This window comes from Eublepharis macularius, chromosome 12 (assembly GCF_028583425.1).
Source record: "Eublepharis macularius isolate TG4126 chromosome 12, MPM_Emac_v1.0, whole genome shotgun sequence".
In the NCBI taxonomy this organism is placed as follows: domain Eukaryota; kingdom Metazoa; phylum Chordata; class Lepidosauria; order Squamata; family Eublepharidae; genus Eublepharis; species Eublepharis macularius.
The window spans coordinates 78,216,808-78,232,294 of record NC_072801.1 but is presented as its reverse complement, the minus strand read 5'-3'; the positions used below and the strand labels follow the sequence as shown (position 1 = coordinate 78,232,294).

The 15,487-nt window shown below is 48.1% G+C and overlaps 1 protein-coding gene across 1 annotated transcript in view; it reads left to right on the top strand.

The window, feature by feature from the left end:
* The window catches only part of GUCY2D (guanylate cyclase 2D, retinal), a 29,882-nt gene extending 18,898 nt beyond the window's left edge, over positions 1–10,984 (top strand). The window contains exons 8-20 of the mRNA XM_054994542.1: positions 542–622; positions 801–977; positions 2,358–2,514; positions 3,093–3,242; positions 4,902–5,050; positions 5,675–5,838; positions 7,882–8,074; positions 8,373–8,547; positions 9,170–9,268; positions 9,757–9,851; positions 10,140–10,225; positions 10,347–10,476; positions 10,906–10,984. Coding sequence (XP_054850517.1) covers positions 542–622; positions 801–977; positions 2,358–2,514; positions 3,093–3,242; positions 4,902–5,050; positions 5,675–5,838; positions 7,882–8,074; positions 8,373–8,547; positions 9,170–9,268; positions 9,757–9,851; positions 10,140–10,225; positions 10,347–10,434 — 1,614 coding nt within the window. The 3' untranslated portion in view covers positions 10,435–10,476; positions 10,906–10,984. The remainder of the gene's footprint in view (positions 1–541; positions 623–800; positions 978–2,357; positions 2,515–3,092; positions 3,243–4,901; positions 5,051–5,674; positions 5,839–7,881; positions 8,075–8,372; positions 8,548–9,169; positions 9,269–9,756; positions 9,852–10,139; positions 10,226–10,346; positions 10,477–10,905) is intronic.
* The last annotated feature ends 4,503 nt before the right edge of the window (positions 10,985–15,487 follow it).

The window sequence follows — 15,487 nt, the reverse complement described above, 5'->3', positions numbered from 1 at the left end:
CCCTTTCTGGCTCCTGCAGGGCTGTGCTTTGTTCATTTCTTTGCTTCTTTTTAAAGATCAACTTACCCCTTTCTTTTCCCTTTGTGTTCTTGGAAACAGGGCTTTTTTTTCTGGGAAAAGAGGTGGTGGAACTCAGGACCTCATAATGACGTCACTTCGGGTCAGCTGGAACAAGGGGGACGTTTTTAAAAGTTTAAATCGCCCTCGGTGAAAATGGTCACATGGCTGGTGGCCCCGCCCCCCTGATCTCCAGAAAGAGGGGAGATTTCCCTCCGCGTCGCTGGAGCGGCCTGTGACCATTTTCAAGAGGTGCCAGAACTCTGTTCCACCGGGTTCCAGCTGAAAAAAAGCCCTGCTTGTAAGGTAGAGTGGGAGAGGTGGAGTGTGTGTGTGTGTGTGTGTGTGTGTGTGTGTGTGTGTGTGTGTGTGTGTGTGTGTGTGTGTGTGTGTGTGTGTGTGTGTGTGTGTGTGTGTGTGTGTGTGTGTGACCCTCTTGGTCCTGATGATAACCGTTGATTACCTCCATTGTTTTCCCTCCTAGGGTGACTGGGTGTGGCTGAAGAAATTCCCAGGAGATAAGCACACTGATATCAGACCTGCCACCAAAACAGTGTTTTGCAAGGTGAGTCCGGCATTATTCTCAGAGGCCAGTGGGTGTCAGTGCTGCTCCCAGAGTGGAATAATAAATCCCAAGCGATGCACGAACGGGGGGTGGGTGGGCTGGGGAAGTGTGCCGTGGGTCCTACTGGAGCACCCTTCGACGGGGGCCACACTCCATCTCTGCTTGGCCTTGTCTCTAGCTCCGGGATCTGCGGCATGAGAACGTGAACCTTTTCTTGGGCTTCTTCCATGATTGTGGGATCTTTGCCATCGTCTCGGAGCACTGCTCACGCGGAAGCCTTGAAGACCTCATCTACAATGATGACATGAAGTTGGATTGGATGTTCAAGTCATCTTTGCTGTTGGACCTGATCAAGGTGCTCGGAGTAGAGGAAGGGTGGAGGCGAGGGATCCAGTGATCAGTTTTGGGATCCACGAGGGATATGTCTGGTCAGAATCTTGTGTGATTTGCTCCATTTTGTATGGGGCAGGATATCTCTCATGGGAACACTGGTTATGGAGAGGCAAGGAGAGATTTTACAGAGTGGGAGGGTTGCCTGAAAAGTCCACTTTTAGGCACGAATATTATTCTTTTATTGTTATTATTTTTACAGTTCATAACCAGCACATATCCATCAAGCAAATTATACTGAAGAAAACAAAATAAGATTTACAGACATGAGTATAAAACGGGCCATTTTCACATGGCTTACCGGCCACGGAACATTACGCTGAGCTCCCAGAACGACAGCGTCTTCCTGGTGCGATTTTGTGTGAGAACTACCGTTCTCACATGAAATTGCGCCAGGAAGACGCTGTCGTTCTGGGAGCTCGGCGCGATGTTCCATAGCCAGTAAGCCATGTGAAAATGGCCAGGATAGGTTAAAAACAAGACTCAGGAACAGAAAATAAAACATGGGCCATAGTGAACTCCCATTTCATATATTTGATAGCTTCTGTAAGCATTCCTTGAAAAATCTATAAGCAACAAAAAATCTGGCACAAGCCAAGAATATTATTCTTCCTGCAGAATACAAGAAGACTGTTTATGTAGTGAGCAAGCCAATGGTAGGTATGATCTGAAGGGCTGGGTTGAATTTATTTATGGCATAAGGTTGGAGAATCTGCAGCAGAGGGGATCCTGTCTTGTAGGAATAACTTTGTAGGCTTGCCCACTTATCCATTAATACACCTTAGTTCTGATCATGTCCAAGAAAGACTCAGAACACATGTTGGGAGATGCAATGGTAGCTGGGAAGACAGAGCCAGCAGCAGGGCAAAGGCTTTGCTATACACTGGAGCTGCATGAAGGGGCTGTGAAATGCCAGAAGGGAAACTTCAGCCCATTATAACCTCTCTAGGTCCAAGTCCGGCTCTGTAAGGCAGCTCCAGCCCATTTCTATTCCTTGCTGCCCTCTGGTTGCCATCCCACAGTTTTAGACTGGAGAGGTGAAAGTGACAGAGCTTTCCGGGAGGCGAAGATGAAATGGACAAATCCTTTGAGGAGCGATCTCCGCCATCTCTGTCTTTTTCAACTACACTTCCTGGCTAATGTGACCCCACACACACTTGACGAACGCGTGCCAAGGCATCTTGTGTAGATGTGTTTGTGTGTGCATGTGTGTGTGTGTGTGAGAGAGAGAGACTTACTAGAAAGAACGGATGATATGATAATGGAGAATGGAAGGTGAAGAGGGGAGGTCAGAGGAACAAAGCAGGGCAGTGAGCAGGCCTTCATGTCTTCTGTTCCTCTGCAGGGGATGAAATACCTACACCACAGAGAATTTGTACACGGGCGGCTGAAGTCTCGGAACTGTGTGGTAGATGGCCGCTTTGTCCTCAAGGTCACGGACCATGGCTACAACCAGCTGCTGGAGTGTCAGAGGATCCCCCGAGAAAGGCCAAAAGCCGAGGGTTAGTAAGGAAAGTGAGGTCAGGGAGGGAGGGAGGTGGGGGCTTAGGAAGGATGGTGGGATGGTTCCTTCCTGGTGGGAAATATTGATCAATGCCATATTTGTCCACTGATTGGCACCAAGCCAATGAGATCATCAATGAGCCAAGTCTAGTCAGGTGCAGCCAAAATTGTTGCTGGTTAGGGATGTTTTTATGCTTTTAATGTTATTTTTTATGCTTTTAATGTTGATTTTATTGTAAACTTGTTTATTTATGTTGCTATCCGCGCTGCGCCCAGTCGAGGGGAGAGTGGATAAAAAATTAAATAATAATAATAATAATAATAATAATAATAATAATAATAATAATAATAAAATAAGACAGTGGAAGAGACAATGGTGCCTTCCATTGGCAGATAAGCCTTTCATTGATTGAGGGAGTCCCGTTATTCCTGGAAAACACTTTCCATCACTGGAATTTTTCTCCTTCAATAACAGAGCATGGGTAGATCCAAGCCGGTGAATGGGGCCACAGGAGCAAAACAAAATGCTTGTAGAGGTGGACAGAGCTGGATTTTTGCTTCCCGTTTCCCCTTCTAGACCGGTTCTGGACAGCCCCTGAGTTGCTGCGGGATTCATCGTTGGAACGAAAAGGCACATTTCGGGGAGACGTCTACAGTATCTCGATAATTATGCAGGAAGTCATATGCCGCTCAGCTCCCTACTGCATGCTAGATATGTCTCCTGAAGGTATCCAGAGGGCAGGAATGGATGGTGGGACTGCGTTCTAGCTGCAGCACACAGCCTGTATTTTCTCCCCATTCATTCTGTCCTCTTTCACTTGGGAACAAGAACAGCAGATCCACAGAAATTCCCTTGGAATTATTTCTGATGTAGTAATCTCAACCCCAGGTGGTTTTTACTCCCCAGTTTTCTCGGCAAACGTTTCACATGGTGAGATCCAGTGACTGCCCTGTGAAAAGCACCCTCTGCTCATCGACGTGATAAATGCCCCATTTCATTACATAAGGGTGGTTTCAAAGGATGTCATTGGCGCACAAAATGGATTGTCAGAGCGATGAGAGTCGGGGTCTAAATTTGACTTGTATGAACCTCCGTTCCATGCATGAGGCTGAATGTTGAGAGGTCAACCCACCTGTGACACACTGTGTTAAAACAGCCATAGCTTGACCTGCCAGTAAATCTCATTGAGAGAAACTGGAGTGATTCATGGTCATCTTGAAAGCAGAAAAGTGGATCCAGTGGTGCCTTCTGTCAATGGACAAATTTGCAGCCAATGAGCTGGAGGTAGATCATGGCTGTGCCGGTCAAAATGAGCCGGTGTTTCTTTGTTTTGTGCAAAAGCTGGATGTGAAACATGGCGGGAGCTGACGAAGGATGTGTGTGGGTTTGGGTGGGAGAGGGACTGACCAAACCGTGTAAATTCTTTGTTGTTCTTAATGAAACTGGAATAGAATTGTCCTTAGTCTATGCAGCAGGCAGGCTTAGCTCCTGGGATGACCAATACAGTCAGGGCTCATTTTAAGGGGGAAAGCGCAGGAACGCAGTTCCGGCAGTTTCTCAAAGAGGTCACGTGACAGGTGGCCCTGCCTACCTGACTCTCAGCCATTTTGGGCCTATTTTGGCCTGGATTGGGGTCGAAACAGCCCAGATCGGGCCTCTGACGGGTGGTGGATCACGCTCCCACTCAGCAGCGGCCCAATCCTGACCATTTTAGGCCCCTTTTTGGCCATTTTCAGCCCCTTGTTACCATTTTGGGCCCAATTTTGGCTCTGAATGGCCAGGATTGGGTCCAAAACAGCCAGGATAGGTGATGTCAGGGTGTGTGGCATATGCAAATCAATTATGCTAATGACACACTTCCAGTGATGGCAAGGGGTGTGGCATATGCTAATGAGTTATGCTAATGAGTTCCTCTAGCTCTTTTTCTACGAAATGACCCCTGAATACAATTACACTGAATGGGTACCAAGTATGGTGGGGGCAAGGTTTGTTGAAGAGCAAAGGAACGAACAACAAAAACAAGGTGGAATAGAATGTTAAAACAGCCCGGAAGTAAAGTGAGCTGGCTGCTGCCAGGGCTGCAGGGCGCACTTGGTTTGGACCTGGCCAGTGGCAAGGACTGCAGCTTGCCCAGTGACTCCTGCATGGGAAGTGGCAATAGACAAGCACGCTGATGTTCTCACAGCTGTATTCTCAGTTGCTGGCCAGGTTTGGACCCAGGAGGACCCTGCCCATCGGCAGCACTGCTGGGGCAGAACTCAGCTCGCTTCTGGCCCACCTGCAGGCCAGCGGGAACTTTCTCTGCAAGGTCAAGAGCCATAGAAAGGCATAGAGATGCGTTAGCACCATCAGAGCAGACTGAAACAATTGTTCTGATTTGAACAGAGATCATCCAAAAGGTGGAGAGGCCGCCACCGCTTTGCCGGCCCTCTGTGTCTGTAGACCAGGCGCCGATGGAGTGCATCCAGCTGATGAAACAGTGCTGGAGCGAGCAGCCTGAAAGGCGGCCAACCATTGACCAGATTTTTGACCAGGTGAGTCTGCCACAGGAATGGTCTGGACTAGAGATGGGCACGAACCGAAATACGAACCAAAGTTCGTCACGAACTGGGCCTTCTTTTGTTTGCAAACCGACAGTTCGTGGGGGCACATTTTTTTGATGAACCACGACGAACTGCTATGATTTTTAACGCAGTTCATTTGGTTTGTTTTTCGGTTTGTCACTGCAGACAGCCTGGCACTGATCAATCAGTTTCCTAGGCAATGGGTGGGGGCTTTCTGCAGACCTGCTGCTGCCCCGGAAGTGACGTATTCACGAACCGAATGAACTGGTTCACGAACCGGGCAATTTCATGCTGGTTTATAGATCGTGAAACGTGACGAACCACGAACCACAATGAACCACCTTTTTTCTGGTTCGTGCCTGCCTCTAGTCTGGACATCTTTTATAGATACCTAGGTATAGATTTGCTAATGTACAGATTTGTAGCCCGTGCTGTTTTCCTTTTTTCTGTTTGCTTTTTTATTTTTGTTCTGTTTTGCACTAATAAAATTTTACAAAATAATTTGAGGGGGGGGAGAAATGGTCCCTGGGAGGCTGGGTACCAAGACCCTCTGGTAGGAGGGGTGCCGCCTCTGACACTCTTCCTCTCCCTCAGTTTAAGAGCATCAACAAGGGGCGAAAGACAAACATCATTGACTCCATGTTACGCATGTTAGAACAGTACTCCAGCAACTTGGAGGACCTGATCCGGGAGAGGACCGAAGAGCTGGAGATTGAGAAGCAGAAAACTGACAGGCTGCTGACACAAATGCTTCCCCCGTGAGTCTGTGCTGGGGGTGGGGGGTCTGGGAACTGGGCTGTGGGAGTCAGGGCCATTTCCCCACATCTTAAAAATAGCGCCCCACTCCTGGAACACTGGCGGCTCTTCTGTGAGATTTCTGACGTCCCCATTTCCAAAACAGAGATGTCAGAAATCATGCAAAAGAGCTGCCAGTGTTTCATGAGTGGGGGACTATTTTTAAGACATGGGGAAATGGTCCTGGAGTGTGTTCCTGGTAGCAGATTCCCTCTCACATTCTGCGCTAGAAGAAACCAGGGAAAGCGTCCTGGAGAAAGGAGGGCTAGGTGTCCCTTTGTGGTGCCTTCGGGTGGACTATATGACTGGGAAGAAGAGGCAGCTGTGCTGTAGCTCCCCCGGAGGGTTTCAGCAGCACCCTTGGCTCCCAGGGGGAATCTCTACCAGTGGAGTATTTCTGGTTTTGTTGGGGTTCGTCCATGTACGCTGTGATGCTGATTAGTAATGACCCTCTTTGGCCTTTTATGATCCCTCCCTTCATTGTTTTGCTGTTATTAATGTGTTTTATCATCAGCCACTGCTGGGAGTGTTGCTAGGCACGCACTAAAGATGCAATAGCTGTTTTGGAGTTGCTTATTTCTACAGGCACTGTTTGGTATTCAAAGTGCTTTCCAGTTCTCATCTCTCTCTCTCTCTTTTAAATCCTTGCAATGATTACTGTTTGAAAAATAAACAAAGCATGTTCAGAACTCTGAAAAGCTCCCTCCCTGCAGGCACAGAAAGTTGGAAAAGGTTGAAATCATCCTCAGGAGGAAGCAGGTTGGCCTTATTCTTTCACTGCTAATTTCTCTCTTGTGGCTAATCTTGGGAGGGAGAGAAGCAGAGAAGATTAGCTGCATGAGAGACAAAGCCAGCCAGCCCTTGGAGACGACACCAGAGGAGAACAAGTCCAGCCCGCTGCTTCTCCTTCTCTGTCACGATGACTTCAGTCCCTTCCAACACCTGTAGAAAGGGAGGTTTCAGGCACTTAAACAGTCAGAGCTGTGTAAGGAGTAACCCATCTCTGAGCCAGAATTTGGTTGCTTGCAGACATCCATGCCATGTTGACGCACTTCAGAGCTTGCTCAGTGGAAGGCTAGTCAACAATGTTGCCCCTTTACCATCTAAGGGGTTTCATGAGCAGGGCCTTCTACTCATCCGAACCCCACCCTCTGCCTGTCATTTGACCTCCGGGTGATGTATCCGAGCAGAAATGAATTGAGGAGCAAATTCTCCTCTGCCTCAAATTTCACAATTCTGTTTTAAGAATCATAAAATCATAGAGTTGGAAGGGATCTCCTCCAGGGTCATCTAGTCCAACCCTCTGCACAATGCAGGAAATTCACAACTACCACCGCCCACATACCCCCAGTGACTCCTGCCCCATGCCCAGAAGATGGCAAAACACCGTCAGGATCCCTAGCCAAACTGGCCTGGGGTAAATTGCTTCCTGACCCTGCTTCATAATTTGAATTTTTAAAACATTCTCCATTGAAGATGTTGTTAAATTTGAGGTAGGAAAGAAGGGCAGTAATAACGAATTTTACTGTTACAGCTCTCAGAATTTACCAGCATGAGAAATTCAATATATTTTTAGCAATATTGGAGGGTTTCTAATTTGAAAGTGCCACCAGATTTCAACTCTGTGTGAAATTTTGAGCCAGCTCAGATGTTTCTGCATTTGGAAGCCTCTTCCATGGAGTTTCAAGATTGTACAGAAGTGTCAGGCTTCATTCGGAGCTGCAAAGTGGGTAAGAGAAGGGAGTGGAAATCTGGGAGGCTTCCTGTTCAACTCTCACCTCTGCCATTAAGGCAGCCTCACAGCCCCCATCTGGAACACAAGGATAATAATTCTGTCCTACTTTACAGGGGTGTTTTTAAGGAGAATAAGGTAATGGGTAGAAAGGGCACACTGAATACACTGTATGAATGTTATCGGAAGCGTGTGACATTGAAATCTTCCGTCACCTCCAGCCTTCCAGACATCCAAGCAGATCAACTGATCTTTCTGCTTGCAACCCCTCCAGGTCAGTAGCCGAGGCCCTGAAGACGGGGGCACCGGTGGAGCCGGAGTATTTTGAAGAGGTGACCCTGTACTTCAGTGACATTGTGGGCTTCACCACCATCTCAGCCATGAGTGAGCCCATCGAGGTGGTCGACCTTCTCAACGACCTTTACACCCTCTTTGATGCCATCATCGGCTCCCACGACGTCTATAAGGTGCCCTGATCAGCACTCTCAGCCATCTTTACTTTGAGTGGCAGAGGACAGGGAGAGGGACAGGGGTCAGGGAGGCAAGGACGTGAGGGAAAGGAAACCGGAGGACACCGAGGCTTGGTGTTGCCAAGCAAGGATCCTGCTCTTTGGTTGTGAAGTGGCTGGACCTTGCTCTGCCTTGGGGCGGTATGGTGAACCTGCGAGGGGAGGATGGAGAGCCTGAGCGCTCCTGCATCCTGAACAGGTTTGGGCTCTGGGTCTCCATCTCTCCCCTCCAAGACAGCTGCTCTTTTATGGATAGGTGGAGACCATTGGGGACGCCTACATGGTGGCTTCGGGACTTCCCAAACGCAATGCAAACCGGCATGCAGCTGAGATCGCCAACATGTCACTGGACATCCTCAGCGCCGTCGGGACCTTCAGGATGCGCCACATGCCAGACATGCCCGTACGGATTCGCATTGGCTTGCACTCAGGTAAGTTACGCTGCAGGCTGGCTTGCTGCACAGTGGCACTTATGTCCCCCTGCAGCATGGTATTGCCCATGTGCCATGGCCCTGGGCACCGTCACCTTCCTTCCTTCCTTCCTTCCAAGATTTTTACCCCCACCTTTCCGCCCACATAGGGCCACCAAGATGGGAAACAAATTAAAACTTACAAATTAAAACTTCATCTTAAAACCCTTTAACAGCAGCAGACAAATACATCATTAAAACAAGAGCCTGAAATGAACGCAAAAAATAAAACAACCGTCAAAACTTGGGGGAGGGAGGAGGAGTCACTGAGGGAATGCCTCTCCTTAAGGTACGCCTGCCTCGTGAGGGACGCGTGGGTGCTCGGGACGGGCATCCGGTGTTAAATTGGAGCTGCGGCCTTAAGAAGTACCAAGGCTGACCCTGCTTCGCTTCTGATCAGTCGGCCTTGGTTAGTAATTGGATGGGAGACCTCCAGCAAAGACCAGGGCTGCAGAGGCAGGCAATGGCAAGGCACCTCTGTGAGTCTCTCACCATGAAAACCCCACCAGGGGAACCCCTCAGTCAGCTATGACTTGAGGGCGGGACTTCAGTAATGTCAACATGCAGCTCTTCCTCTTGGCAGGGCCTTGCGTGGCTGGTGTGGTGGGACTGACGATGCCACGATATTGCCTCTTTGGGGATACTGTCAACACAGCCTCCCGGATGGAGTCCACAGGCCTGCGTGAGTAAACCCAGCTCAGATTGGGTGGAAGTTTGTGCTCGGCAGACACCTGCCCTGGCTCCCAAGCGTGCATCCCAGCTGAGCCCAGGGCTCCAGCTAGGGTTTCTCACGTGGCAGCCTAAGGCACCATGTGCTGGCCCCGAGGCGTCAGCGATTGCAGAGGGCGGTGTGGCCCCTCCTCGATGACTTTTGTTTGGGAATCTTGACTCATTCCTAGTTTCAACTGAGTAGCCGTGTTGGTCTGCAATAGAAGAACAAGGTCCGGTGGCAGTAGGACTTTAAAGGCCAGCTAGATTTCCATGTTATAAGCTGACAAAAGTATCGAGGTATCTGATGAAGGGAGCGTGACTCTTGAGAGCTTATACCCTGGAAATCTTGATGGTCTTTACGGTGCTACCAGACTCAAATCTTGATCTTTGACTTGTTCTTGTGCGCGAGAAACCACACCTTTCACCACCCCCCCAACATCACCTTTGTCGCCTCTGTAGCTTATCGAATCCATGTCAACATACGTACGGTCCAGATCCTGCATTCGCTCAAAGAAGGCTTCCGACTGGAGATCCGGGGCAAAACAGAGCTCAAGGTACCCCTCCACCACTTTCTCCAAATCCCACCACTCTTTCCGTCCAAAGCTCCGTCCCCAGAGTCCGAACATGATACTTGTCTCGGGGGCTGTGGTGAGCAGATGCCCTGCAGAGTTCTGAAGGATTCTCACCTGGGCATTGAATGGCAAAGGGTGTGCTTAGCCCTTGCAGCTGCTGGCTTGGGCTAGCCTCAGGTTGCCACCTGCTGGGATGCTTTTCCTCGAATAGCCCAGGTGATATTGTTTCTTCCCCTCTCCCTGTAATCAACAGCTCTCTTTCCTCTCTAGGGGAAAGGCGTGGAAGACACATTCTGGCTGACAGGTCGAGAGGGATTCAACAAGCCCATACCCACACCTCCTGACTTGCTGGGAGGGTAAGGGGACCAGGCCTGGACCATCCTCTTTGGAACAGAATAGGGCAGTGGTGGCGGTGGGGTGTGTGCATGTGGCGGGCTGGTTGCTTTGTGACCTTCCGGTTTCTTTTCTCTGCTGCAGGACGAGCAGCCACGGCATCAGCCTGGAAGAGATCCCAGAAGAGCGAAGGAAGAAGCTGCAGAAAGCACGTCCGGGACAGGCGATCTAGCCGGAGAGGGGCTATGGAGCTCGAAGCCGGGGTGAGGCAGAGGTGAGTCTGGGCTGGGGGAATGAAGGGTGCCCTGTCTGCTGCCTTGAAGTGAAGCAGGATTAACCGAAAGCCCCTGGGTATTGAAAAAACTGGATTAATTGCAGCATTGATCTCTCCCCCCCCCCCCTCCATCATGCAGAGTTCTAAACGGAACTGAAAATCACATTTGCCTTTTTTCTTTTTCTTTTTCTAGTGAGAGGTCTGGGATTCAAAGCCCTGTTTAAATATCCTGGCTTCCTTACGCTTTATAACAACCGTCGGTTTTGCCTTATCACTCCCTAAGGATTGCTCAATGCTTCACATCTCTTTGATCATTGATAGGAATGTCCTGTCTCCTGCCTTGGCCCTGAAAGGGGTGGTGGGGCCTGAGGGAAGGGAAGGGCTCCCTTTTGGAAAAGAGCTAACCTCTCATTGCTCCTGTTTATCCAGTGCAAACAACCGCTGAGATCTGCAGCCCGCTGGAGCTTTCTGACCAGCTCTGAAGAAGCCCTTGGTGCACAAAGGAGGCAGGTAGAGAGGAGTGACTCTGTGGAAGGAGGGACCAATCAGGACTGGGCGCTTGCGGGGGCTCCCAGCCTCCTCTACCCACAGCCATCTTGTCTGAATCAAAGCAGGCCCATCCTTTTCTGCTGCTCCTGTTGGTTCTGGTGCATGCCGATGGATTCACCTTTCACTTTCCAAGCAACCAAAGAAAGAAAGGAAGAAAAAGAATGAAAGAGAAAGAAAGAAAGTGCAGGTCTATGCTAAGACTTTGTCTAGTCTGGATTTTGCTACACAGACCTGAATACAAAAGCCAGAGGGAAGCCGGGGCTTGGCTAACTCATATTTTTGGCCATTTATACTTCAATCCATAAAGACAAGAGCATGGTGGGACCTACAAATCCAAGTGCGGCTGTTCACACCCCACTGCTTTTTCAGAGACTTTGCTCTACCCTGGAAAGGGCTTATCTTTAAACTGTAATGTCATTGAATAAGGATGGATACAGAGGAAGGTCCAGTTTGACACTCCCAAAGAGGCTTTCTGCCCAGGTGACCCCAACACGGTGCTTACTTTTAAGAGAGTGGTTTTCCAGGGGTGGGGGTGATCTGGCCACATGAGATCCCTCCCCATACCATAAGCAGGGATATTACAGGGTCACGGCTTGGCCTAAGAGGAGGACATATCTCCCACTCCTCCTCTTCTTGGAGAACTGATGTGAATTAGAAGTGGGAGCTGAATTTGGGGGCTGAGGAGCTATGTGAGTAAAACAGGTTGTGCTTAGAGATTCTACAGGGGATGAAACCGTGCAAAGGAACCTCGTATTTAAGCACTTCAGCGATGGGATTGATTTTAAGCACTTCTTTCGGTACGCAGTTCCAAGGGCAAGTCACCAGAGGGCGGAGTTGCTTTGTGGGAATAATTAGATGGCTGTTAAAAATTAGTTTTTCTCTTAAGAAGTTGGGATGGGGAAATATCTATTACAAGCCTGTATTCTTGAACTTGAATGCCATTTAAAAGAAAACGGCTTTGAGAAAGGGAAATTTATAGTACAGAAGTGGTGGAGGCAGGAGGGGACACTTTATCCTTTCCCTGACATTCCTCTACTCCAAATTACGCCCCCATCACACACACAGCTTTTCCACACAGGAAAATGTTTTTGTCATCCTGCAATTTAGAAGTAAAAAAAATATAAACCCATAAACCTCGACTTTGTCTTCAAAGGTGGTGTTTTTGCTTTTCCTGGTGCTTTTTTGCCATGGGTAGAGAAAGCAACTAGGATTGCTAACTTGGAGTTGCAAAATTCCTGGAGATTTGGAGGTGGAACTTGGGAAAGGGTCAGGGTTTGGGGCGGAGGAGGACCTAAACAGAGTATAATGCTGTAGAGTCACTCTGCGAAGGAGCCATTTTCTCAAGGTGAACCATTAGCTGTAGTCTGGAGATCAGTTGTAATTCCGGGAGAACTCCAGGTGCCACAATGACTTTTGGGCAGCCATTAGATAAATCTAAGGAAAGAGCAACCCAAGAAAGCTTGAGAATATGTGAAGCTTCCTTATACTGAATCATTCCCTTGGTCGTACTGACTTTGATGAACCAAGAGGCTCGTACTGGCTGCAGCTTTCGAAGGTCTCAAGCAGAGGTATTTCACTTCACCTACAGCCTGGCCCTTTTACCTGGAGATGCTGGGGATTGAACCTGGAACCTTCTCCATGCCAAGGGAGATGCTCTGCCACTGAGCCACGGCCCCTCTCCTGCCATGTTGGCAGCTCTACCGAGAATGCTTGCCCGGACTCAGCCGGCTTCTGCACAGGTGGAGGTGAGAAGAAAGCTGCTGTGCCTGTTGCCACTCCTGGCTGGGTCTGGTGGGAAGGAGGAGCTTTGGAGGGACTGAAGAAGAGATCAGCTTCAGTAATTCAACAGCAAAGAAATAATCTGCAACATCTGTTGTGGGGGCGAAGGGCGGAAGAAAGAGACCGGTGGTAAATCCTTTGATTGATTTTACAAACACGGGTGGAATGAAGATGTTCTCGTCTTGAACTGTATTGCTCTTACTTGAGCTGGCTGGATCTTTCTTCTGATAGGTTGTACACTGATTGTAAGAAGCGCTGTCGGAAGGAGCTGGAAAACAGCTTAAATCATCATCATAATATTTTTTTAAATGAAAGCATTTCAAATAATTGGAAGGTGGGGAAAAGATGACACAGAGGAAACGTTCTTGTTGGGAAGATCCCATAATTGTGTTAAAGGGGCAGTCCGGGAACATTTGGTTGAGCTTTAAAAACGGACGTTCAATAAAAGGCGAAAGATTTATGCGATCTGAAGAGAAACCAGAGAGGCTGCGGTCTCTTCCTGTGGATCCCAAGGCCTCATAATGAGAGGAGATCTTGGGGAGATCTCGGGGTTGGTAGACGATTGAAAATCTTGTTCTGAAGAACAGGTCCGCCAGCACATATATAAACTTTATTGCACTTGTTTAATTTTGAGCATCTGGTGTATATAGTTTATATATCAATTAAATTAATGAAATATGCACACCTTTGCAAATAAGGAACTAGCGATCATTCCAAATGGGGCAAAGTATACTTTGTTTATTGTAAAATGATGCGTCCGTGTGGCACAGCAGTGTAGCCAACTGGGTTGGGAAATTCCTGGAGTTTTAGGAGTGGAGCCTGGGGAGGGCAGGGAAGGGGGAAGGGGGGAGCCTTCAGTGGGATATAGTGCTGTGCTGTCCACCCTCCAAAGCAGCCATTTTCTCCAGGGGAACTCGTCTCTGGAGTCTGGGGATCAGTCGTCGTTCTGGGAGATTGCCAGGCCACACCTGGGGGTTGGCAACCTTAGGCACTCACTCAGACCACCTTCTCAAGGTGCTTTGTAGCCCCTTCCTTCTAAAGCTGCAAAACCACAAAGGCAGTTTTTAAGGCGCTTCTCCTGGATGTCTGAAATCACCATACAGGAAGTTTGGTTTACAATTGCACAATCTTTTTGTGCTTTACCGTGAACATGTGTTCAGTCTTAAGAGAAGCATTTCCTCCCTGCTCTCTTGAATGGAAGGGAATGTCCTTCCCAAGATGATACCATGGCCGTTTCCAGATGGCTTACCTGAAGCTGCTCCATGCCGCAATGTTGTGGATCGTGCTGGGGAAAATGCGAAATACTGCGTTTTCTCGAGCGAGTTTTGCGCAATGTCGCGCAAAACTCGTGCGAGAAAACGTGATATTTTGCGTTTTCCCCGGCATGATCCACAACATTGCGGCATGGAGCGGCTTCAGGTAAGCCATTGGGAAACGGCCCATGTGCAATTTTAAAAACAAATCCACAATTTAAAAATAACTTGCATTAAAAATAACATTTTTGAAATCTGCTGCCAAGTTAGTGGATCACATTGCTTTTTAACTGGTTTAGCAAACTGTCCCTTAGAAAGCAAGTCAGTTTTAAAGGGATGGGCCATACCGATCTTCTCTGTAATTCCAAGTTATACTCATAGATCCAGAGGAGTTAGCCGTGTTAGTCTGTAGTAGCAAAATAGTAAAGAGTTCAGGAGCCCCTTTAAGACTAACCAACTTTACTGTAGCATAAGCTTTCAAGAACCACAGCTCTCTTCATCTGACGATGCATCTGATGAAGAGAGCTGTGGTTCTTGAAAGCTTATGCTACAGTAAAGTTGGTTAGTCTTAAAGGGGTTACTGGACTCTTTACTAAGTTATGCTCAATAACCTCACATTGCCTTTCTAAGCAGCGTTACACTCTCCTAAGCCCAAGGGTGTAACTCTGCTTACGGCGGCACTGTTAACTTGAGTCTTCAGGTACAGGCGACAGTTGGAACTGGTTGTCTGGGGTAAGCTTTTAGTAACCATCTTTGAATTTCAAAGATTTGCTAAATATACACAACGCAATACTGGTTTAATATTTGCTTTAATACAAGTCATTCTTACAGCAGTGAGGCGGCACATTTGAAAGAAAAATTAATATATATATCGAGAGATAAAATGATAAAAGGGATCGTTGCTATTTGTCACCAGACAAAATTACTTCCTTAAAGGGGCAGGCAGCGGTGATCGCCCACTGTTTTCCCTCTGGGCAGAGATTGGCTAGCCTCAGAATCTGTCTATCATTTTCATAGACTGTGTACAAATTGTACTTTTTCTTTAATCTTCTTACGGCTGTCATTAATAATGACAGGGAGTTTTATTTACTTGTATATTTTTTGCAATGCTGTTTTTCTCAGATCTCAGGGATGGGGGAGGCAATACTAGCATCTGTGGGTGGGACTGGGGTGGGTGAGCCACCAATGTTTGCATATGTATATATAATTATATATATAAAATCATTGTAACATTGCAGAGGGTGGGTCATTCTCCTATGTTGTACCATATGTGAGTAGCGGTAGCTGTTTTGTCTTGGGGCTGTCAATGATTTTATGTGGCTGTCTAATTAAAAGGCAAAGCTAGAGACTCCGGGGAGGTCTGTCTGTCTGTCCTGCATCTCAGCCATGGGTGGCTAATGGCAGTGGAAAATGCCATTGAAACACCATAA